General features: G+C 46.3%; 1 protein-coding gene across 2 annotated transcripts in view; it reads left to right on the forward strand.

Moving 5' to 3' along the window:
- CLTC (clathrin heavy chain) overlaps nt 1-21,153 on the forward strand; it is an 80,533-nt gene extending 59,380 nt beyond the window's left edge. Inside the window, exons 16-33 of one of the 2 annotated variants that reach the window (XM_079955365.1) lie at nt 294-436; nt 608-842; nt 1,945-2,067; nt 2,192-2,337; nt 3,177-3,360; nt 3,809-4,001; nt 6,787-6,944; nt 8,019-8,183; nt 8,860-8,967; nt 9,080-9,247; nt 10,493-10,642; nt 10,883-11,014; nt 11,217-11,327; nt 11,536-11,706; nt 12,694-12,915; nt 14,811-14,831; nt 18,292-18,367; nt 19,470-21,153. In XM_079955365.1, coding sequence (XP_079811491.1) covers nt 294-436; nt 608-842; nt 1,945-2,067; nt 2,192-2,337; nt 3,177-3,360; nt 3,809-4,001; nt 6,787-6,944; nt 8,019-8,183; nt 8,860-8,967; nt 9,080-9,247; nt 10,493-10,642; nt 10,883-11,014; nt 11,217-11,327; nt 11,536-11,706; nt 12,694-12,915; nt 14,811-14,831; nt 18,292-18,367; nt 19,470-19,594 — 2,631 coding nt within the window. In that variant the 3' untranslated portion in view covers nt 19,595-21,153. The remainder of the gene's footprint in view (nt 1-293; nt 437-607; nt 843-1,944; nt 2,068-2,191; nt 2,338-3,176; nt 3,361-3,808; nt 4,002-6,786; nt 6,945-8,018; nt 8,184-8,859; nt 8,968-9,079; nt 9,248-10,492; nt 10,643-10,882; nt 11,015-11,216; nt 11,328-11,535; nt 11,707-12,693; nt 12,916-14,810; nt 14,832-18,291; nt 18,368-19,469) is intronic. The other variant, XM_079955366.1, reaches the window with a different exon arrangement.
- The last annotated feature ends 3,543 nt before the right edge of the window (nt 21,154-24,696 follow it).

Raw genomic sequence — 24,696 nt, forward strand, 5'->3', positions numbered from 1 at the left:
CCCGCATTGTCAAAAGTGTGCCTAATGGAAAGGCACTCAGAGGTTGGGGGTGGTTTTCCTGTTGGCTTCCTATGCCGATAGAGCCAAAGCACCCCAGAACAAAGGACACCTTCTGGCAGGGTCTGGGGGGATGGTTGCTTAACTGCCCTCCAGCGTTGCATCCTTCGCTGTCCCGCTACGGGAGCTGAAGCTTCTTTTGGGCCGTAACGTGAGGGTGGAGTGTGAGGTTTGGAGCCTGTTGCGTCTAATTGTGGTTTTGCTGCTTTAATGACATCTTGGTGCTGCTGCTGCAGGTGAACCCGAGTCGCCTGCCTGTGGTCATCGGGGGCTTGCTTGACGTGGACTGCTCCGAAGACGTCATAAAGAGCCTGATCCTGGTTGTGAGAGGGCAGTTCTCCACGGATGAGCTTGTTGCCGAAGTAGAAAAAAGAAATAGGTAAACCTCACGCGGCTTGTATGAATAGTGTTCTCTTTTGTGGGGGCATCAACATTCCTCGATATTTCTAACCAGGAATGTTGAACCTGTTTTTTGAGTTGTGGCTCTGTTCTGTTGTGTTGTTAGTTTATTACCAATTGACTCTTTTTTTTCCCTTTCCCCTTTTTAAAGGTTGAAACTCCTCCTGCCCTGGCTGGAAGCCCGAATTCATGAGGGCTGCGAGGAACCAGCCACCCACAACGCCCTTGCTAAAATCTACATTGACAGTAACAACAACCCCGAGAGGTTCCTTCGCGAGAACCCCTACTACGACAGCCGGGTGGTGGGGAAGTATTGCGAAAAGAGAGACCCGCATCTGGCCTGCGTCGCTTATGAGCGTGGGCAGTGCGACCAGGAGCTAATTAATGTGAGTATCCAACACACTGAGTCTCTCTTAGCTAGAAAGATGCTCTTGTAGTGTCTTTCAGAGTCAGGAAATGATGCTGGTTATGATGTTAATGAAAAAATAGGACACATATCAAAGCAGTTCTCAAGATTGTATGTACTCAGAAGCAGCAGGACTTAAATTGGCTGGCTGGTTGGAAAAATGGAACGCTCGATTTGAAGAGACTGTTAAAACAGCAGGTTGTAAGTTTCAGTGTATTCCTCAACTAGTGTTGCTGTCTGTATTTGAAAATCAAAACGCCAGTTTTCCTTAAAAGGACTGAGTTGTATTCTCTATGGCGGCGGCTCATCAGCTGGTAAGGAAACACTGGAAAACTGTTCTAGGATTAACATTATGGAGGTGGTAGGCAAACATTTGGCAGGTTGCTTTAGCTGAAAAGTTAAAAAGAGGTGACTTCAACACAGTTTGGCTTGGTTTTATTTTATTTCATACTAGTTAGTTTTTTGCTGCTCCAGAGGGTAGGACCCAAACTAATGACTTCAAGTTACAAGAAACCAAACATCAGGAAGAACTGATAGTAAGAGCTGTTTGGCAGTGGAATGGTCTCCCTCAGAAGGAGCTGGGCGCTCCTTCATTGGAGATTTTTAAGCAGAGGTTCAGTGACCATCTGTCAGAGGTGCTTTAGCTGTAATTCCTACATCCCAGGGGGGTTTGTCTCCATGACCCTTGGAGACCCTTTCAACTCTCTGATTCTGTTATTCCTCCATCTACCCATGGAGACCTACAGAGAGACTGCTTAAGTTAAACTACCAAACTTTACATTGAACACCATTGCAGCTGATATGATGCTTGTTTGTATGTTCAGAAATCCATTCAATAAAAACACATGAACAAAAAAAGAGAGCAAAGAGCGATAGCCAGAAACCGACATCCTCAGGCAGGACTGCTCTGTTCCAACCCATGTTCTACTCCAGACCCTCCCAAATGACTAAAGGCTGTGCACTGGCTGAGAACTTGTTACCTCTGTAAAATCAGAACTCTTGATGCTTTCTCTCTCTTCCTCCCCCTCACACTAGAACACCTTGGTTTCCCTGCCTGAATATATTATTCTTTCGCATTCCAGGTTTGCAACGAGAACTCCCTCTTCAAGAGCCTTTCACGTTACTTGGTGCGCCGCAAGGACCCTGAGCTGTGGGCCAGTGTACTGCTGGAGAGCAACCCTTACCGGAGACCCCTGATTGACCAGGTACTTTGCGCTCCCCTCTGTTCCCCTTTGCTTGTGCTGTGTGTACACTTAAGAAAGTGAGCAGTAGGCAAGCAAGTTGCCAGCTGTGGGTACCCATTGCTCAGATCCCTCCCTCTCGCATTAGGTCGTGCAGACAGCTCTCTCTGAAACTCAGGACCCTGAAGAAGTATCTGTCACAGTCAAGGCTTTCATGACCGCCGACCTTCCCAATGAACTCATTGAGTTGCTGGAGAAAATTGTTCTTGACAATTCCGTCTTCAGTGAACACAGGTCAGTACTCTTGTGTTTGTCTGTCTTACCCTTACCCTCACACCTCAAATAATATTTGGGGGAGATGCTTGGAAATTTGTGAGTAAAACCTCAAAAGCTCAGACAGCTTGCTGAATAAGATTTTTAGCAGTGTAAGGGACTTTTTTAGCAGGTGCCAAAATAGAGTACAGTGGTACCTCAGGTTACATACGCTTCAGGTTACAGACTCTGCTAACCCAGAAATAGTGCTTCAGGTTAAGAACTTTGCTTCAGGATGAGAACAGAAATCGGGCTCCGGTGGTGCGGCAGCAGCAGGAGGCCCCATTAGCTAAAGTGGTGCTTCAGGTTAAGAACAGTTTCAGGTTAAGAACAGACCTCCGGAACGAATTAAGTACTTAACCTGAGGTACCACTGTACGATGAAGACATCTGCCTAATCTCAATGGACAGGGAGTTCCAGAGTGGAAGACTTGATTCCTTATAATTGCTGAATGAATATTAAGTGGCACTTCATTACTATACCAAGTCACACTATTTGCATATGTAGCCCAGGTTTGGAAGCCTTTGTGCCCCCAGATGATGCAGAACTGCAACTCCCACCAGCCCTGGCAAGCATGACCAGAGATTATGGGAGTTGTAGTTCAGCAACATCTGGGAGCACAAAGGCTCCTCACACCTGATTGAGCCCCTTACTGTCAGCAACTGCCAGGTACACTTCTAAGGTCCTCGGGCCAAAAACCCTTCTCAGAGATCTGGGGCTGAACCTGTGAACTCACTCTAAACCTTTATTACGTCATTTTGAATGATGGCTGCTGATGCCTTAATTCCTTGCTTTACTATTGCTTGCTTTTTCCTGTAAAGGAATCTGCAGAACCTCCTCATTCTGACGGCTATCAAGGCCGACCGGACCCGAGTCATGGAATACATCAACCGCCTGGACAACTATGATGCTCCCGATATTGCCAACATCGCGATCAGCAACGAACTCTTTGAAGAGGCCTTCTCCATCTTCAGGAAGTTTGATGTCAACACCTCTGCAGTGCAGGTAATGCTGGGTGTTCATGTATCTGAATTCTGGGTATGGTTCTCTTCACGGAGCTGAGTCTTGGTTTGTGTCCCCAAACTGCTCCATGTATTTGTGCTGAAGGCGCAACTTCTGTGTCAAGGGAATCCAGCCCAAGTTTCAAGTGTTCCAGTTCACCACAGTCTGCATGGGTTCTAGCCCAGGTTTTACATACAGCTCAGGTGCCCTAGATACTAATTAGACCCTTGGGGGGAAGCTGCAAAGATTTATAGCGGGCTTTTCCCATGCCTCATGTTAAGAGTTCCTGATAAAGTGGCTTGGTCATCCTTTGTGTGAAGGCTTTCGGAGGCCTAACTAGGCACATGCTAGGCTTAATTCTGGCTAAGCTACTCTTGCACTGGCAAATTCCTACCACAAGCACGCTATTTGTTTTTGTTTTTTAAATGGCAGCCGTCTCCCCACTTTCTAGGTTTTGATCGAACACATTGGCAACTTGGACCGTGCCTACGAGTTCGCTGAGCGCTGCAATGAGCCAGCCGTGTGGAGCCAGCTTGCCAAAGCTCAGCTTCAGAAAGGGATGGTTAAGGAAGCGATAGACTCCTACATCAAAGCGGACGATCCTTCTTCATACATGGAAGTGGTTCAGGCTGCGAATGCCAGCGGTAAGGCTTGGGAACCCCCACATAAAGTTTGGTTTTCAGTAGCCTGCCTTCTGGGAGCTTTCAGAACAGGCAGCACCCAGGTGGGATTGCAGTAACTTAAGCACTTCTGTGATTGTAACAAGCTTGACGCATCCCGGAAGTCGTAATTTAAATGCATTGGGTGACCTTCCTTTCTTTCAAGAATTCATTCATTCCTTCTGCTTCTCATCTCACATTCTCAGTCCAGCATTGCTCTTAATGTGGCTTGCAGTAAGCACAGTTATAATTATGGCAGCTGGAAGAAAATGGACAAGGATGGCAGTGCCGTGATGGGAAAACTGTGGCACCCATCACCGCTTTGGCCTGCTTGCTGGGACTAGTGGGAACTGGAATCCCACACCTAGAGGGCTGCCAGTTCCTCATCCTTGTTGCAAAATGTTGCCAAGGTTTGATTCCCCCCTTCCCTTTCCAATCAACTCTCCACTTCTCCTGCTCCAACACAGGGTGGGGAGCCTCTGACCTGTGGGCCTAATTAGGTCCACCACATCATTTTGGCCTAGTCAAGCCCTTTTGCCCTATACCCAGTACTACTTTTTCTAGAAAAAGAGGAGCCGGAACTCACCGTGAACGCCTTCCTTGTTCTCTTGTAATGACAATGGCGCCCGCCTGAGAGGTGCTGGAACTGAGTTCCGGCTGGAGAAGAAAGCCCTGCCCAGACCTCACCTCACAATGTCAGATGAGGGGCAGTTAAACCTGCAGCTGGGCTCAAAAGGGGTCTGCAGGCACATCCAGTCAGCTGACAGTTGGTGGCTGCAAGGTGCTTTGAAGTCCCACCAGCCAATTGTTGGGGCTTCAAAGCGCAGGGCAGGTCTCTGCAGGCACATTCCTTAATGAGAGCCCTGCATTGCCAAAGTCCCGCCACTCGGCTGGTATTGACTACCTTAGGGAGTTCCACTTTGGGAACTCCCCAGTTCAGCTCAGTGGGCTGGAGGAAGCCACTTGGGTTCAACGCACTTTGAATACAAACTGCTTGCTCAGGGCAGGGGGAGCACTTCCTTAATTGAAGCAATTTTTTTCTCTTTCCAGAGGAAACAGCTTATCTCTAACAAAGCTTTACTCAAGAGTTGAAATAAATGGACCCAAGTTAGTCATGTCCATTATTTTCATTGGTTTTATTCTGAGTAGCATTGGCTACAACACTTTGCATTTAAAGCACTGAAAGAAGCGCTTTAAATGCAATCAGTTTTCTGGGTTTCTTTTTTAAAAAGGAGCGCTTCTCCCTCCAGACTTGAAAGGGGCTCCCTGTGACCAATTCTCAGCTGGTTGTCCCAGGGGGATCCCCTTTGAAGGGGCACCCCTAGCCTTCGAAGGAGGCTGCTGTAACCTGCTGATCCTCTGGAGGTTACCAAAACCTCCTTTGGACTTTGACAGGTTTCAGTCACCTGTCACTATTATGATGTTGGGTGAGTGGTCCTTCCCACATGCGGAGTCACCCTGTGGGGAGGTTGGAAGACCAAGACCTGTCCTGGCATCTGTATCTGGTTCCACACCCCCTGCTCCACCATGACAACCCAGAAACACAAGAGAGTGATTAAAGAGCTGGCTATTGCACATGGGAATCTGATCTGACTATTGCAGTTTGTTCCACAGCATAGGGCCCTTGAGAGAGGGGTCTGTTTTTGCTTTCCTTCAAGTTTCTCTAGAATGGCAGGATCAGGCAGGGTTGGCATTGCAGCCAGTCGCACGTGAAACTTTCCCCCTCTGCCCTCCTCTTCCTTTCTGAAAACATTTTAAGCAGAACTTTATTGGATGAGGAATTCCTAGTTACGAGACAGTGGCCTGGCTCGTATGTCACGTTACACCAGTTTCTTTGCCTTTTTTACTTTTTTGAGTTTCAAAGATTCTTGACAATTTAACTTCAAATTTAAAATAATTATAAGGTGCCTTCTCACCCTTCCTCCTGGGTGTTCCCATTCCCGCTCCCTCTTGCTGCATTAAGCCTTCCTCTTCCTTGTTGCAGGAAGCAGCTATTCGAAGCATAGTTATCATGCAACATTGACTTTCTTTCTGTTAAAGGAGCCTCTTTGCTTTCTTCTCTCTATTTCCCAGTTTTTGTCACCTTCCTTCAGGGTGACCAGGCCGAGAAGAGCCCCTCTCCAGGATTCTTGCAATCACACGAAGACAACAATTGGTTGTCCCCCGTTTAACTCCCCTTCCATAACTGCAAGAGGGGTCTATTCCCCCCCACACACCCTTTCGGGTCCCACTTTTTGAAACCCATAGCAGAGGAAAAGATGAGGATCTGCCTCCCTCCCTAATGGCAAGATACCCAAGTGGTTGGCAAAGTGCATTTATCCTCTACCAGATGCGTTGAACAGACTTGCTCAGTATAAGGGGCGGATGACAAAGAAGTGGATTGTTTGGCTGACCCGATTTTTTTTTCCTCCCATCTTCCCTAGTTTTGGGAAGCTTGTGTTCTGTCCAGCAAGAATGAGCGACTGTGTTTTGCTCTAATAGCTCAGCACGCAGCTCAAGTCTAAGTACGAATTAATTCGGGGGGGGGGGGGCTCATCCTGTTTTTGCTTTTTGCCAGTGTCGCACATGCCGTGATGTTGTCCACCCCTCCCTTTCCTAAAAACTGACGTTCTTCGTCAAGTGAGACTGTGCAGTCGAGTAATAAGTACGAAGTGAAGGATCTCTGCCTTTCAGCCTAACTGGGCAACGCTGCTGCTTGTCAGCATGATGTGACCTTGAACTTTTCTTTCCTTCTTTCTTTCTCTCCTCTCCTCTCTGCCCCCCAACCTAGGAAACTGGGAGGAGCTGGTGAAATACTTGCAGATGGCCCGCAGGAAGGCCCGGGAATCCTATGTGGAGACGGAACTCATTTTCGCACTTGCTAAAACAAACCGTTTGGCCGAGCTGGAAGAATTCATCAACGGGCCAAACAATGCCCACATTCAACAAGTGAGTCCTTCTGTCAGCCTTTTAAATGCGAATTTCAAGTGTGGGGTGTTTTGTTTTGTTTTTAGTTTGGTTAGTTCAGCTCCTCCTGTCTCTTTGCAAGGTTTGGGTTTACACTCTTAGATACAATGATTTTTGTGGGGAGGGGACCTCAAGTATCAAAATGATTTTTATATGGGATCTGAGAAATTTCTTTGGAGGACCTGGTTCGGAGGACCTGGTTAGAATCCCCACTCAGCCCTAAAACTGCCCTGGGGGTGGCCTTAAGACAGTCACCACCTCACAGCCCACCCTACTTCAAAGGGCTGTTGTGGGGATAAAGTGTGTAGGAGCCATGTAAACTGCTCTGAGCCCCTTTGGAGAAAGAATGGAACAAAAACAGAACAAATGGGCTTCTGAAATAATAGAACTAAACTTGGGCATGTGCTTTTGTAAAAAGAAAGCCAGGCTTTTTGGTTAAACTGGTCCAGTAGCGTTTTTTTGCTTTGTTATTATACAGTTTTATTGGCGTTAAGTCACAAATGAACAAAAGTGTACAGTGACCTATGTGTGGAGCAGTGAAAGCTTATACAGGCGGTCATGAGTTTCCAAATTTCCAGAACTTGTGAAATGTAATTCAAACTGTGTTACGTGTGAGGGCATATCACTGAGATCGAGCCAGTGAGAATGTAGCTGTGCCATACTGTTGTGTGGGTCTCTATTCCCATTCACAAAACTGGCAAACTGGAACCACACTTTGTCAAATTGATTGGTCCAGCATTCATCCCACTGTTCATCCCACTCAGAAAGCTTAGATAAATGCTTTTGTATGGTCAAATGATTCAGATAGTTTAGCCTTGTCTTGTCATTGCTTTGCAGGGTGGGGTGGGGTGGACAGATGGTGCCTAAATAACGAGAAGTTGAAAATAGAGAAAAAATGGGGGGGGGTGTAATCAGAGAAAAGGTATTCAGATAATTGAGAACAAGTAGTAAGGGGAGATGTGACCTCAATTTTAAGAGAGGACGCTTGAGTACGGAATGAGCATGGTTGGATGGATGAAATCAAGCACTTTTTCTCTTCACCGTTTTCCTCTCTAGGTTGGCGACCGTTGCTATGATGAGAAGATGTATGACGCAGCCAAGCTTCTCTATAACAATGTCTCCAACTTTGGGCGCTTGGCTTCCACGTTGGTCCACCTCGGCGAATATCAGGCAGCCGTGGACGGGGCCCGGAAAGCAAACAGCACTCGGACTTGGAAGGAGGTGAGCCCTTTGCTTCATGCAGTATACAGAGCTTGTTCCTGCTGGCTTTGATAGATAGCTTTAAAAGAGGCCGGGGGCGAGTAGAGAGATTCATGGAAGAGGAGAGGCCTGATCAGACGTGACAGTGTCAGGGAAGAGTCCCCAGCTCCAATCCCTGGCATCTTCAGGTAGGGCTGGGAATGTCTTCTGTCTTAAACGCTGGAGAGCCGCTGCCAGTCAGTGTAGAAAGTACTGAACTAGATGGACCAATGGTCAGGTTCTGTATAAAGCAGCTTCCTCTGTTCCTGTTTAAATCAGCCTTTGATTCAGAACCATGAGGACTGGAACCTTGCTTTGGTTTTAAAGGAAGAGCTGTAGCTCAGTAGTAGAGCACCTGCTTTGCATGCAGAAAGGTTCAAGCCTTGGCATCTCCAGGTAGGATTGGGAAGGCCTGAAAAAGGCCTGGAGAGCTGCTGCCAGTCAGTACAGTCAATGCTGAGCTAGATGGGTCCATCATCCTTGGCCTCGCCAGCTTGAGCTAATGGGAATTCGAGTCTAGCATCATCTGGAGAACAATGCTGGCTCAGTGCAACAGTGGAGAAAGGGGTTTCTAGAGGAGGACTTTGCTGCTCCCCCCCAGTTCCTCTGAGAGAGAGAAGGTAACTGACGCTCGGTCTTTGACATTTCCCCCCTCCAGGTCTGCTTTGCATGTGTGGATGGGAAAGAGTTCCGCCTGGCCCAGATGTGCGGCCTTCACATTGTTGTGCATGCGGATGAACTGGAGGAGCTCATCAACTATTACCAGGTAATGGGGAGGTGGGGAAGAAAAAGCAGTACTGCAGTGCTTTGCCTCCGTAAAGGGGTGCTCAGGGAGGCAGCCGTTGCTGAGCATTAACTCGTTACTCTTTCACCCCCAGGACCGTGGCTACTTTGAGGAGCTGATCACCATGTTGGAATCGGCTCTGGGGCTGGAGCGGGCCCATATGGGAATGTTCACGGAGCTGGCCATCCTCTACTCCAAATTCAAGCCACAGAAAATGAGGGAACACCTGGAGCTCTTTTGGTCGCGAGTCAACATTCCTAAGGTAACTCTGTCCCCAAGATTGCAAATTAAATAAGGAATAGAAAGCAGGTGGGGGTGGCCATGTAAGAGGAAGATCAGTGCAGTAATAAGAACACTGGTTAAAAAGCAAAAATCCAGAACCTTGCAAAGTGATTGCGGCTGAGCATTTTGGTGAGTTAATAATAATACAATAATTTTTTAATTTATACCCCGCCCTTCCCGGTTAAAAACCGGGCTCAGGGTGGCTAACAGCAAATATAAAACATTGATTAAAATGCAACTTAAAAACAGCATAAAATACAACATAAAATGCAGCATCAATATCAATAAAATTCAAAAATTCAGGGGTCATTTTTTTGGGGGGGGGGGGAAACTATGTTAAACTAGGAACAGGGAGGCCCTGGCTCCAATTTGGGGCGGGATCCCTCCTTGCTTTAGAGCCCATGGGGAGCGGCTACAAATCGAACAATAGATGTTGTCTGAACTGGTGGTAATGCAGCTTCTTATGTCCCCATTCAGCCATAAGGTGGCCGCCCACAGGGTGGCCTTGGGGCCAGTTGCTGTCTGTTAGCCTAACCTGCCTCACAGGCATCATCAAGGTGGAGGAGAATTCGCTCATACGCTTCCTCTTTCTCAAGGCAATTTGGGTGGCACTGCAGCATGTGGTCAAGGAGCAAATGCTGCCACCATTCTGGCTCAGACATTGAAGTTCAGTAGCACCAGAGGCAACAGTGGCTCCAACAGTGCACACTTGTGGCAGGACAGCGCTCTCCATGGGCCTGTCAGACAAACTGAATGGGCAGTAGACCTGTTGATGGCTATTAGACATGATAATGGCCAAGTAGCTCTGGGCACAGGGAGGCGGGGTTTGCTTTCCTGTGAATTCCCATTGGTCAGGACCAACTGAGGAAGGCTGCCATTGGAGCTTCCCAGAGGCATCTGGTTGGTTATTGTTGAACACAGATGCTGTGCTAGTCTAAGCTAGGAAGGCTCTCAGCCTGTTCTAGACTGGTTCTAATACTCTAAACCAGTGGTTCACTCTCCATGGATCACCTGAAAGTTGTTCAGGGTCCTGGTGGACCACTTAATGATTTTTCTGCCTTTTGTAGCAATTGTGATGCACTGCTCTAGATGCTGTGTGATTTCTATATTGTATTACAATTCGAATTCCATACAATTCAAGGCTCTTAAGTGTTCTTCACAGACGCTGTGGGTGACCTGAGAGACTCCTGCAGACCATAGTCTAAACCATTTTCATTTCTTGAAGGTGTTGAGGGCAGCTGAACAAGCCCATCTTTGGGCCGAGTTAGTCTTCCTGTATGACAAATACGAAGAATACGATAACGCCATCATTACCATGATGAACCACCCGACAGATGCTTGGAAGGAAGGGCAGTTCAAAGACATCATCACTAAGGTACTGTCCTGTTTCTCAGTGAATTCCCCTTGGTAGGTTTTATATCTGTGTGAGTATTTTGATTTGGCTGCTGTCCCACTGATGTGGTGGATGAGCAAGTGGCTTTCTGTTGGGAACTGTGCCAAAGCGAAGGAGGCGTTGTGCCGGGGATAGCCAGAATTGTGCCTTCGTGACCTTAAGCTTTCCCTGCTACCCTTGCAAATGTTTGGGAGCCAGTTAACCCGCCTTTGCTTCCCTCAGGTGGCCAACGTGGAGCTGTATTACAAAGCGATCCAGTTTTACTTGGAGTTCAAACCTCTGCTGCTCAACGACTTGCTGATGGTTCTGTCTCCCCGACTGGACCACACGCGTGCGGTCAACTTCTTCAGCAAGGTAGGGTCATCCCTCTCTGGAGGAAACTTCCATCTGCATCCCCTCCTTAATTTGGAAGTGGCCTCGCCACAGATCAGAGCACAGCTGCTTGTGTATTGGCCAAGATCCCCCCCCCAATAACTTTAAGGCAGTTTAAAAAATGATTAAATAGCCCCTGGCTGCTTGATTGGGTTGTGCAGTAACCTCCTATCCCTGTTCACAGGTTAAACAGCTTCCACTAGTGAAGCCCTACTTGCGCTCCGTTCAGAACCACAATAACAAATCGGTGAACGAATCTCTGAACAACCTCTTCATTATAGAAGAAGACTATCAGGTAGGAACGGTTTCAGGGTGTCACGTGTTCTCAGGATGCTAAAACTCACCTTCAGTTCTGTGCATCAGAAACTTCCATACCATCTTTGCTTAGAAACCACACCCTCTGTTTCTCTGAGATATTATTTTATTATATTTATACCTATACCCTGCCTTCATTGGCCCAAAAGCGCCATTTTAAAACCTTCTCTCCCCCACCCCCCGTCCAGGCTCTCAGGACCTCGATAGATGCCTATGACAACTTTGACAACATCTCCCTTGCTCAGCGCCTGGAGAAGCACGAGCTGATTGAGTTCAGGAGAATCGCTGCCTATCTCTTCAAAGGCAACAACCGCTGGAAGCAGAGTGTGGAGCTGTGCAAGAAAGACAGGCTATACAAGGTGACAGGGCTGGTGGGGTGAGCGCTGCCTGTCTGTATCAGGAGGGTGACCAGCAGGAGGCAGCGATGAGGGCAAAGCAGCTTTGCTTGCAGAAGAGTTTCCGAGGCCCTTTGATCTGTGCTTGCAACCCTCCATGCCATGGTGTTTGTCCTCTTCTTCTTGCCTTCGAGATTGTATGGTTTATTCAGATTCACGTAATTGGATCTGCTCACCCAGCTGTTGGAAAAGAAGTGTTCTTAAAGAAGCAGACTACACATCCATGTGGAATACGTCTGTTCAAGCGCTTTGTAGACTACCCTTCACCAATAGGCTTCAGAGCAGCTTCTCATCACTAGACATCTAAATCGGACACAATAGAGTTAAGATATGATAGGTTCCGCAACTGCAATGCACGAAGAAAGGGGGCATCATCAAACAACACATCAGTCCCATATTCATGTAAAAGCAGCTCAAGTTTGGAATACATAAAGCTGATAGCCGTCTACAACCGCATGTGACATGAAACAAACTTAGGCTTCTGAACCTCTCTGGGAAATCACAGCATTCTACTTTGGGGGAGGAATAAAAAAGCGCTTCCTGTCCTTAACATTTAAAAAGGCATTTTTCATAAACGTGGATATATTTAAAAAGAGCCCGAGTAAAAGAAAAGTGTGAAGAACATTCTGAAGATCCCTAGTAACATCATTCCTTTTGAAAATGTTGCCCTGGTAGCAGCTACTGCAGATGGAAAACACACAGTGGAGAGGCCAGCCTTTCCCCCACTCTGATATTTTGGATTATAGCTCTCAACACAGCTGATGGGATTTGTAGTTCAAAACATTGCTGGGGCTGATGGGATTTGTAGTCCAAAACATGAAGTTGGGGTAGGTGGGCAACGGCTAGGCTGCTCTTGAGCAGTAGGGCAGTTACACATCATTGCTTGACACATTCTTCTCTTCCACTTTTTTGGCACATGTTCTGATTTTTTTCGCCTGCTTCCCCTCCCAGGATGCCATGCAGTATGCTTCAGAGTCCAAAGACACTGAGCTGGCGGAAGAGTTGTTGCAGTGGTTCCTGCAGGAGGGCAAGAGGGAGTGTTTCGGGGCCTGCCTCTTCACCTGCTATGACCTCCTCCGGCCAGATGTTGTCCTGGAGACAGCCTGGAGGCACAATATCATGGATTTTGCCATGCCTTACTTCATCCAGGTCATGAAGGAGTATTTGAGCAAGGTAAGGAGGGCCTCAGAGCCCGCCCGCCCCAATAAATCAGAGGCCTCCCTGCTGGTTGCTTGCCGTGCTGTTTCCCCATGAACACAATCAGTTGTGTGTTATGTGTGCGACTAACCCCTGCGTTGTGCTTCTTGGAGCGTCAGTCTCTGTCCTCGTTGGCACTTGTTCTTCTTGAGACTTTCCCCCCCGATCAGTAAGACATGGCACAAGAGGAAAAGGGAATGGGAGGGAGGAGGGGAAAGCAAGCTTGAGCACAAGTTTTTCAAGTCACCGTTTTTAATAACATAGTTAAATAGGTTCTGCCTGTCTTGATAAAGAGCAGTCCCTCCCAGGAAGCAGCCCCAGATCAGGTCCAGGACCAGAGCAGGTGACACCGTGTAATCAGCCACAACTTCTACCATTGCTGAGCTTGGAGGATGGGCCTGGAATTGGAGCCCCCTGATCAGCCTAGCATTGGTCTCGCAAGACCAATTCCTGCAGGTTGGAAGCCACTTTTGGGGGTAATCAAGAGTGGTTCATCTGTAAGACTTAAATCCACAAAGGATTGAACGCCGTGTTTCCCGCATATGCTGGCATTTTCAATTACTGTGATGCAACCAGATCTTTGCAATTCCTCCTTACGTGAGCTGACATCCCGGTGCAGAAGTATGTACCAAGCCAGAAAGGGTCTGTTTCTATCATCCACTGTGAAGCTTCTTCAGGGGTGGTCGGAAGCTTTGCCCACTCAGGAATAATCTGTCCAGCAACAAGTGCTGCAGTCCCCGCTAGGTCATGTGCTCTTTGCCAGATTGACCACCTCCCTTGTTGGTCAAGCTGTGAAAATGGGTTTCTGGTCTCCTCAACTGAGCCCAGGTGATGCTTTCAAAAAGATATCTCTTAAGCAGCTGGCTTTCCACTTGCTTGTTGCCGCACCAGCTTAAAACTTGAGTGTTTCAGGGGTTCCAAAACATTTTGGGCGATATTAGCAACGCTCAGCAATCCTTTCGCTGACAAAATGGTGCCTCAATGACCCCAGCCAGCTCAATGCTCCCAGCAGTTGCCCTTCCTAGATCTAGGCAGTCTGAATTCTCTCTCCACCCCCCAACCCCCTAGCAGCACTCCTGTGTTTATGGAAAGGTGCATTTGAGTGATTGCTCTGCACAAAAGATTTATCCAGAAGCTTGTAGTGCTTGCCGCAATAGCTCTCAATTAAAAACAGTGAAAGTTGCTCAGTAGCCGTATAATCGTTTAAATGGGAGTATTTTATTTTAGTTACTGAATTTATATCCCACACTTGCCTCCAAAGGAGTCCAGGGCGGCAAATGTATCAATGCTAAAACAATAAACCTCTTTAAAAACAGTTTAGAATAACCTTCCGAAAACAGTTAAAACTCCTAAAAGCATACTCCTGCTGCTCCTGAAAGTGTGAGAAAACTGGGTGACCAAGGCTGAGATTAGGTGGTTCTGTGTATGCTAGGATGTGAACTATTTAGACTGGATCCCAGCCCTACCCCACAAGGCTCTGTTCCTTTAAGAGACACAGGGTCACAGGTCAAAAAAGGACTTGAACCCAGCATGCAGGAGTTAAGGAAGAAATAATTTTGGTGGCGGCAGCAGTAACCTTGTTCCTTTAACCTGGGGGCAGCAATCTCAGCATAGCAACATCCTAGTCCAGAAAGCCTGCACTCAGTTTCACAACGTACATTGTGTATAACCTGGCCTGGCCTTGGAATCGGAAGCCCGACTTGGCTTTCAGTAGCAGATAACTTCCAATATGTTTTTGGGTTTTTTAAAGGTTTTAACACCCCCCCACCCTTCTTTGCTCTTTGCTTAATCTACCTTTAAAAGAAAAAGAAATGCTCTATTATGGAGTGAGTTTTTTTCCTCTAAGCTGCACCTTCTGAATTCCTTTGCAGGTTGATACAATAAAGGAAAAGGTGAAAGTTGATTCTTTTCCATCTTTAAGTCTGGAGGCCTAAGTCTAAGGATATATATCTGCATGAGTTTTCCCCCTCTTCCCCTCCTTCCTACCTTTACTACACTGCTGCTACTGCTTTCTGCCCGCCAGCCCCTTGAACAGAAGTCTCACTAAAGCCTCTGCAAATTAAAACCATAGTCATTAGCTGTAGGACCAACCAGTAGACACTAATTGGCTAATAGACTCTCCCAGGAAGGTTGGATGCAATCAGTTGGATCACAGTTTGAAGAGAGACCACAAGGCCCTGGGAACCTGGTCCCCAAGAAACATTTCAAAATAAATTGCCCTGCAGGTGGCGGCAAATCATTTTAGTGGTGCCACCCTCTCCCCCCACCCCCAGAGAGTATCAGGGTGGCATTCTGGGTTCCTCTCCCTCATTTAATGCAATATCTTTTTTGCCTCGTTGGAAAGGACTGTGATCCAACACCTGATCCTCGAGTCTTACTAATGTGTCTCGTTGAAAGTAGGCAAAACCAAAGAAAGCTCCAGCTAGCTGCTTAAAGACTGGGGTTTTTTTTTTTCACCTCCAACTCGGTGTCCAGTTTTCCCACTTCCAGCCGGCTCTCCTTCCAGCCCAAGGCTCGTTCCCTGAGCCAAAGCCCTCTTGGTTTAAACCCTTCTCACCTTTACAAAAAAAACCAAATCCCTCCCAGACGTTCTCAGCATTTCCTTTAAACCAGAATTGATGCTCAAAGAACTTCCTTTCCCAGGAGTTAAACTCCTTTCTGTTTGGCTGGTGGGTTCGAGGGAATGCTAAAAGGCCATTTCCAAAAAGTCTGCAAATCAGACATTGATTTAAAGCTGCCGCCTCTCCCTTTTTTGAGCAGCCCCCTGCAGCAGCTTCTGAAACCTGTTGCAGATCTGTGCCTTAAAACGCTCTCCCTAAAAGTCCTTCAGCAGCTAGCAAGTCGAGTCGGTTGGAAAAAAAAAAAAGTAAAGTGTGGTGTGAAAAAAGGTTAATGAACTGCAGTGTTTTGCTTTCTTGAACTGAGCATGTTCAACAGTCATTGTGATGTTACATCTCACTTTCCCCTGAAGCTGCAAAGCGCATTGCTGTGGGTGATGGGGAGGGGCGGGGGTGGGGTGCTGCGTGCCGTGAACTTTTTTGGGGAGGTGGGGGTGGGAAAGGGAGCCTTGTCTGGCCGCCATCTTTCCAACCTCACTCCCCTGCTTCAGTTCTTTTGCCTTTTTTCCATGATCACACACATGGCACCAAAAATATATAGATAAAAATATATATATATATAAAAAACATTGACCGCATGTGATTTTTTTTTTTTTACTCTTTCTCCCCCCTCTGCAGCTTTATCGCAGTCTCCGTGGAAAAGCCTTTCTTTTAAAAAAATACAGTTCTGTGCACTTAATGAAATCTATCAGCAGGGAGTGTCCAATAGTTTGGTTTTTTTTGTGTAAAGGAGCAGCTTCTCCCCCCCCCCCCGCTTTTTTAACAAGCTTGCAGAGTATATTCTAAACCCTTGTGTTTAGTAAGAGCCACCTGAGTAGAGTTTAAAATTTATTTTTAATGGACAGGGGTTTTTTTGTGTTGTTGTTTTTTTTAAATGGTCTGGTCCGGAAACTGGCCTGGGCCCTGTGGAGACTCTGCCTCTTCTGCTTAGCTTGCATTTCTCTGTCTGGATCTTTGCTTCGGTAACCTCACACAATCCCAAGCTTATTCTGGTTCTTCCTCATCGCCGCAGGCTTCCCAGCAGGAGCAGTATTGACTTTTGTAGGGGATCTGCCCAGAGAGCAGGCTATGAAGCTTGAGAAAGGTTGACTGGATGCTCTCATTTGCCTCTCTGCCCCCCCCCATGTGTTCCCCCTGCCCCCTTGTGTGTTCTCCTAACCTCCCTTGTGTTTCGTCAGGAAGCCAACCAGGGGGTGTGGGGGAAACTGAATTCCTGACCCTATTACTCTAGAGGTGGATTCCAGCCCAGCGATAGTAGCTCTGCCCTGCCTCCACGGCTGGAGGTAGCCATGATTCTGAATATCACTTGCTGGGAACTGCAGGAAGGGAGATGGCTCTTGTTCTTGAATCCTGCTTGCGGCTTTCCCGCTGGCGTCTGGTCGGCTGCAATGAGAACAAGATGCTGAACTAGGCTGGCCATTAGCTTGACCCAGTAGGGCCTAAGTTCTTAGCAGTCTTACTAAGCAGTAAGGAGAGGGCCGTAGCTCAGTAGCAAATCGCTTGCTTGGCATGTAGAACCTATTCCCAGCATTCCCCATTAAAAAGGGAAACCAGAAAGGATCAGGTAGTGACAGGTGAGGATAAGATCTCTCCGGCTAAGGCCTTCGAAAGCGTCTGCCGGTCAGAGGAGACAATGTGTGCTCAGATGGACATTCAGTTTGACCCGATAGAAGGCATCTTCCTCAGCTCTAAGGGTAACTTCCAGATCATAGAAGTTAGTCTTGTAATTTGTGGCATTGGCGTTAGGATCCACCCATTATAATCCTTCTGCAGTCCACCTACAACACACTGACCTGTGGGAGGTTCTGCTGTGATCCTTTGGATGCTGAACAAAAAATCTCTCCATCCTGGGCACTTCGTTCAGGTTGGGGCGAGGTGGGAGGGCGCTGAACCTTCCTCCAACCTGCCACAGTTCCAGTGCTCTGCTGTGCCTCCCCCCACACTTCTGAAGAGTATAAAGGTTGTTTTCTCCTGTATATGATGAGCCTCTGCCAGCCTGAGTGCCCACCAGGTGTTTTGAACTCCCAACTTGCATCCTGCTGGCCGGGGCTGGTAGGAGTTGTAGTCCCTTAGAACCCAAGGAGCACCACATTGTCATAGGTTATGGAGAAGCAAGAAGCTTGGATGGCAGACAAATGTCCTCCAGTCTTGCTTTTTAACAAATGGTTGCAACCCTGTTCTTTTTAAAGAGATGCGTCTGTGCTTCTCAGGTCACCCAAACCTGTGTCTCAGTAGGTCCAGGTGGGGCCTGTAGAGGCTCAATAGACAGGTATTGCAGGTCACGTTGCAAGCTGCGGATGTGGCAAATCTGTTGGATGGCAGTGTGACAAATTGCCTAGAAACCTATTATTGGATGTGGTCATTTGATCCCCCAAGTGCAGCCTCTAGAGACAATGAGCCTGACAGGTCCAGGCTAGGCTTGGGGAATGAATAACTGGAAAAACCACTTGGCGGTAGGTGTCAGGCTTTCCCCTCCGTTCTGAAGGTTTATCGGCAGAACCTCCTTGATGTCTTTTCTCCAAACGGCTGTCCAATGTAGTTGAGGCAGCCTTTGTAACAGTCCCAACGTTAACTCCACGCCCCCCAAACCTCATTTTGGGAGCGACCTCGTTTCTCTGACTGTGTTCCACGCCCCTTGAAGGCTTTTCCACTTCTCTGCCAGAAAACAAAACGGGAGTTGAGATTCTGCAGCTCAGCCTTGCCTGATTTCTTTGGGGTTCTTCTGTCTTCCTAGGTGGACAAACTGGACGCCTCAGAGTCTCTGAGGAAAGAGGAAGAGCAGGCAACGGAAACACAGCCCATTGTTTATGGTAACGACCTGCGGCTTAATGTGCAGTTGGGTGGATGAAATGGGCACACTTTGCAGCAGCTAGTTCTAAAACAGGACTTAAGGAAGTTTGGCAGCCGGCAGCCAGAGGCCATATTCTTTTGGCCCCTGGGCCTGAAGTTCCCTGCCCTGGTACAGTGTGTTTCTGGAAGATACCTAGAGCTGCCATGTTGAGTTTATTCTAATCAAATAAACTTATTTGTAGGGTACTGAGCAGATTTAAATTTAAAACTTTGCTATTAATGAAGCAGTCTTACAAGACTGCAGGAAAGAGGGGCAATTTTCAGGAGAGGCATCCCCTCTCCGAAGGTGCTAGGGTTTGGTTTTCAACATTGTGATACATCAGCAGCTAAATACCAATACAGTGGTACCTCGGTTTTTGAATGCAATCCGTTCCAGAAGACCGTTCGACTTCCAAAACATTCAAAAACCAAGGCGCAAAGGGTGGTCTGCCAATTCAGTGGCGAAAATTGTGAAAAACAACAGATACACACAGTGGAAGCCGTTCCAACTTCCGAGGTGTGTTTGAAAACGGAAGCATTTACTCCTGGGTTTCCGGCGTTCGAAAACCGAAACGTTCATCAACGGAGACGTCCGAAAGCCAAGGTTCCACTGTATATGCTGATAATTCACGATGGCTGGAATTGATGGCAGTTTCCTTGAAGGGCTGCCTTGCCCCAAATGTGCCCACTCAGCCCTTTCGCAAGCACCACTTTGAGGGCTTTCCACACTTGTGAGATAAAAACCCCCTTTCAGTCTGGCAGCATCTCTGTTGTGGAATTCCTTGCCTGTCTACATTAGGCAAGACATCCTCACTTGGCATAATACACAATACTGTATATAAAGCCTTCTATTTCAGCAAGTCTACACAGACATATAATTTAGAAGCCAGGAATGCTGATTCTTCAGAACAGTGCTTGCTTGCTTTTTGTAAACTGTTTTGAGTTGGTAGTTCTTATTAAACAAATGAAATAAAAATTAATTGTAGGGGTTCTCATGCTATCCCCTATTATGAACATGGATTGAATTGAGCGCCGACTCTTTCACTAACTGTTCTTCCTCTTCCCTCTTCTTTTCCCCCCTAGGTCAGCCCCAGCTGATGTTGACGGCTGGGCCCAGCGTCGCAGTCCCCCCACAAGCACCTTTTGGCTACGGCTACACTGCCCCTCCCTATGGGCAGCCTCAGCCCGGTTTCGGATACACCATGTAAGAAAAGCAAGTCTGTTTGGAGCTAGCATCGATTTGCTGTTGAAACTCCACCGTCCCACTTCAGCTCGACAGGGAAAAAGCTTTGTGCCCCTTATAACCTTTACTTTATGAAGGACTCTATTTTTGTTTCTCTCCCCGTCCCCAGCACAAACCTTTTCAATCCCACTTAAGCATAATCCTTCTTTTTTTCCACATTCCATGTCACTTAGAAAAGACTCGTTTTTTTTCTTTCCAAATGGGAATATTTGAGTGGGCTCCCCCCCCCTTTTTTTTTTTTTTTGCAAGACTTGCTTCTTGACATTAAAACCCGGTCTCTTTGTGACTCTTCCAATTTGCACTCTGTAAACGTTTAAACTCTACTATTGAATCTAAAGTTTAGTGTATGTGAGCAGCTTTACAAATATGTACCGTCTTATCTAAGGAAAAAAAATGCATTTAAAAGTCTCGTCGTATATTCTGAAGGGGGGGGGGGTGGTGGCAGAAAAGCTTAAACCAAGAGAAGGATTTGTATTTGGGAGTTGGAACACTAAACAGGCATCTCCTACCCCGCTTGGATTGCTTAGCTCTTTAAAAATAAAAGACATGAGTACAGACAACCTTTCCTGAATTTAAAAAACAACAGCGGCAAACCTAGTAGAGTCCCCCCCCCTTTTTAACCTATGCAGGTTTCCAGTTTAGTCTTAGAGAAAATGCTAGTGTGTGCTCACTCCATATGTAAACGGATGATGACCCTTCTGTCGTGCTACTGTATACCCTGTGCTTTTCTTGTGGGGACCATTTTTTTATTATTTTCCATTGAGGAACAAGGAGGGAGCACCATGAATCCAAGTGTGCGTGTACTTGACCTAACCCTGCCCTGCGGTTCGTGTATGTTGGATATTGTGGTGTTCAAGATCAATATTTTTTTCCTGAGTGTACAGAAGAGAGAAGGGGGGGGGGAAGAGAAAGAGAGAGAGAGAGAATTCAAACAGAAGAGCAGGAGCGGGGAAAAGAAAACCAATTGCTGTTCAATTTTTTTGTTTGTGCAATTTAAAAATGACTCGAATTGGAAAAATAATAATAAATTACTGGACTGTGGACATGCTCTATGGTAGTTTTTCAGTATGCATCTCTCTTCAAGCTCCTTTTTACAATGTATGTGCTCGATTGAAAAGCAAAACACGGAAAGGTTGGTGCTTTTCAAGGTCAGACGGGAGAGGGGACCAGCAACTTAGCAAAAATACAAAATTGTTACTATGGAGACTAGACTATATTGGCAGGTGACTTTGCACTGAAGAGATTATGTGTGTGAGAGAGACAGAGATGTGTGTGAGGCAGATGTTTGGGGACTATATACTGGAATAAGGGGAGAGATGATAGCACTTTTCAACAGGTGGCTGCAGCTGGGCCAACGACAGCGTCTTTTAACCAGGTGATGAAAACCTCTTTAGGGTTGTAGTTTTTGAGTGTTTCCAGTTAAATCTGACAAAAATTTAAAAAAAATAAAAAGATCATGTTATAGGTATGTTAAGTTGCCTTAATATATTTAGCTTCAAAATAAAATTGACTTCAATGTTCAAACACTCTTCGAATTACTGTCATGTTTGCATGTACAAAATGATGAACCCAGCCGCTGGAGGAAGACCAGACTTGCTTGGCAAGGCAGTTCTGCCTGCACATGGTGGGGTGGTGCATGTGGCCAAACCACCTAGCAACTCGCTGGGCTGTCCTGGATTGGGTCTTCTCTAGGTCCTGGAGCAGACATTTAGGAGGAGTGGGTGCTGACGAGAATCAAAGCTACACGTGTCTGGTTTACTGCAATATAGGTAACGATCTGGCTTTTGCCATTTTAAAGGCGACAAGAGTAAATAAAGCCTGATATAGCCACTTACAAAATGCCTACAGGGTTCTCAGTGCAGCGGCTACGAGAACAGACTATGAAAAATAAGCTGCCTGTATCACATATTTTCCCTGCAACAAATCCATTTTGGTGATCTTAACCAGTATCAAACCACCCAAACTCCTCCTGTCTGTACCAGAGCTGCAAGCCTGCCTTTTTGTTGCAAAAGGTCACTTGAGTGTGCCTTGATTACTCTTAAAAAAAAAACACCTTGCCATAGGTATGTTTTCAACTAAGTTCTAAGACCCATTAAAGTTAGCAGGCATGGTTAACTTCCCTCCATTACTTTCTATCAGCAGAACTTAAGGCAGATACAACTGGCCAGATCCAGTTCCTTACCCTGCTCTACTCAGAAGTAGACATATCAAGATTATTTGCTGGCTGGCAACTGTTCTACACAACAACCATGTTGATGTTGTCATGTTAATACAGCTTCCCTCCAAGAAGTGGCTGAAGTAGACAATCCTTTGCACACACACACACACGGCAATTCTCAGGTTCTCCAGCAAGCAAAGATTAAGTCAGTCTCTGTTCTGTATGAATAGAACTACACATAATTTTTGGAAGCATGTTTTGCTGAGCGTCTCCTATATTAAAATGTACAAAGCAGCAACGTCCCCCCTCAAAAGAACAATTGCCCACCAACTTGAACTCCACCATAAACAATACAAATCCATCATATCCTTAAAAGATTTTATGCTTAAAATAAGACACTTCTCCCATACTGTGCCATAAGAGTGGTGTCTGAGCTTCCCCCAGAGCCTCACTTGAAGCTTAGAGTGTGCCTTGGCTGATTTAAGTATTAAGACTAGCAGTTTTTGGACTCTAGGTCCCATTAACCTGAACTAGAGTGACCAATGGTTAGAAAAAGTGGGAGTTGAGAATCCAACATCTGGTGAACCACAAGTTCCCCGCCTCTGCTAGACCAGTGATGGTAGGAATCTACAATCTTTGTCTATGTCTGCTTTAACCAACACACATAAAATGTCAGATAGCACTATAAACAGACATAAAGTTATGAAAATATATTTGACATCAGAGATTTTAAAAACAGTTGCACATAATTATGCAATTTGCATTCTGCTCTGCAAAGAAAGTATGCTGGGGATTTTTAACAAGGAATGAAATTAAAATTCTGCAACACACACTTGTTTTGGGCTGTTGGATGAAATGTCCACCAGAGGGCAGCACCTGCTCAGGTTTCTCCATCATTTTATAAACAGGCATTGATCACAGGCTGCGAAGGTGCAATCACAACATGCCACTTACATGCTGTTGCATCACTTGCGCTCTTGCATAGATATTTCAAGGAGCGGCAGTTGCTAACCGAACAGCTCTTTGTTTTTGAAGTTGATCTGCTTATTCCCCCATGTGCACCTGAAAGGCTGCAGCCTAGAGGCATTTAAATGCAGGTAGTCTATATCACAGACCTGCGGCCTTTCCCTTAGAAACAAAGCAAGATTCTAGTCCTCATGGTTCCATATAAAAAGGCTTGAATTCTGAACCTGCGTCAGACCACTGGCCCTCTAGCCATGGATGTCCATGAGAGAGCAGGGGTGGAGAAGGGGGCTGTGTCCGCTCTCCCCATGCATAGACCACAATCCCAAGATTCCCAGCTTTTTTTTCTTTTAAAAAGAAGTTTATAGCATTTGTAGAACTTGAGATATGAGGCAAAATGTACAGGCACTATTCTCATTTGGGAATGGAGAAGGGTTAGGGTTAGAAGCTACCCTCTCCATCCTTCCACTTTATACACACACACATATACGGGGGGGGGGAGTTCTGTGACACACACACACACACGGCAGTATTGTCTAGTATGCTGACATGTAGTGACTCCATGATTTCAAACTGATTGATGGTGAAACTGTCTACCCCTGAGCTGCTGCCATCCAATGGAAGTGGCAAGATGGAATAATTAAGAGTTTGGCTTTTGTGGGTACTTTTTAAATCAAAGGCTAACAAACTTATTTTGACACAAATTTCATCATGGACTAAACCGCATTTTGGCAGATGCATGAAGTGAAATCTCAGTTGGAAGGTATTATAAAAGGGGGCAATTGTAAGGTGGGACTTCAGTAGCAACAAAACGCAAACATTGCAGTTAGTGATAATCAGAGCTAAGTGTACGTGAAATTGGTGCAGCATTCTTACACCAGCACATTGATCTTGTACTCAGCACTGCTGAGATGGTGTTTTGTTTTGTTTTTAAAAAGGAGAACTTTAATTGATTTCCAATAATACAATGAGGCACAGTCACTTGCAAGAAACTATCATAGCAAAGTTATCCTGGCCTTTGTGGCTAATTAACTCGTTAGGGTGTCCCTGGAGATAATACAGATAGTTTTGGATTCATAGTCACAGTATTAGTGACTAGTATTTTCCCAAGTAACAGCTGTACACTTAACTGCAAGGGGGGGCGGGGAGTTGCACTGCTACATCCAACCCTACTGCCAGTTCAAAGGCTAATTCCACCCTTGATTCAGCTCTTTGCCTGCATGGTTGAATAAATCCTCTTTCATGCCAAAAAGCAACTTGCTTTTCTGGCTTGAGCACATGAGCCGGGCAAGTACAGTGACTTAATGTGCTTTATGTGTTAACTCTTAATGTTCCTCTTTTGGGCATAGATTAGCAGAGATGTGTCTGACAAGGCCTTTTCTAGAGTGGCACCACATATCTGAAACACCCTTTCCCACTAATTCCAGCTGACACTATATTAGCCGGTGAAAACCTGCCTGTTTGTCCAGATGTTTAGAGTGTTCCTGCTTGATCTGTGTATTTTTTTATATATAAATTTTGGGTTTAGGTTAAGATGGTTTTTACTGTATTATATACCAGTGATTGCTTGGGTATCAGAGAAAGAACTTAGCTGAAATCCCCTTCGTTAGGAAAGCATGTGGCCCCTGGAAGCCTCCCTAAGAGGGAATGTGGTCCTTAGGCTGGAAAAGCCCCCACCACCATCGCTTTAGGGCTGCCAGTTCCCAAATCATGCCACAATGGGATCAGCCAGGCCTTGAAAACATATTCCACCATGTTGTTTGGGTCTACTGCTCTGGCAGAGTACACACTATGGATTTAAAGTACACAGCTTCCTCCAAAGACTCTTGGGAACTGTAGCTTACCCCTCTCAGAGCTACAATTCCCAGCATCATTAACAGTCCCCAGGATTTGGAGGTAGGCCCAGTTGGGCATCATTGAGGTTTCTTCCATGAAAATATGCAAAG

This window comes from Podarcis cretensis (genome assembly GCF_951804945.1).
Source record: "Podarcis cretensis genome assembly, chromosome: 15".
NCBI classification, from domain to species: Eukaryota; Metazoa; Chordata; class Lepidosauria; order Squamata; family Lacertidae; genus Podarcis; species Podarcis cretensis.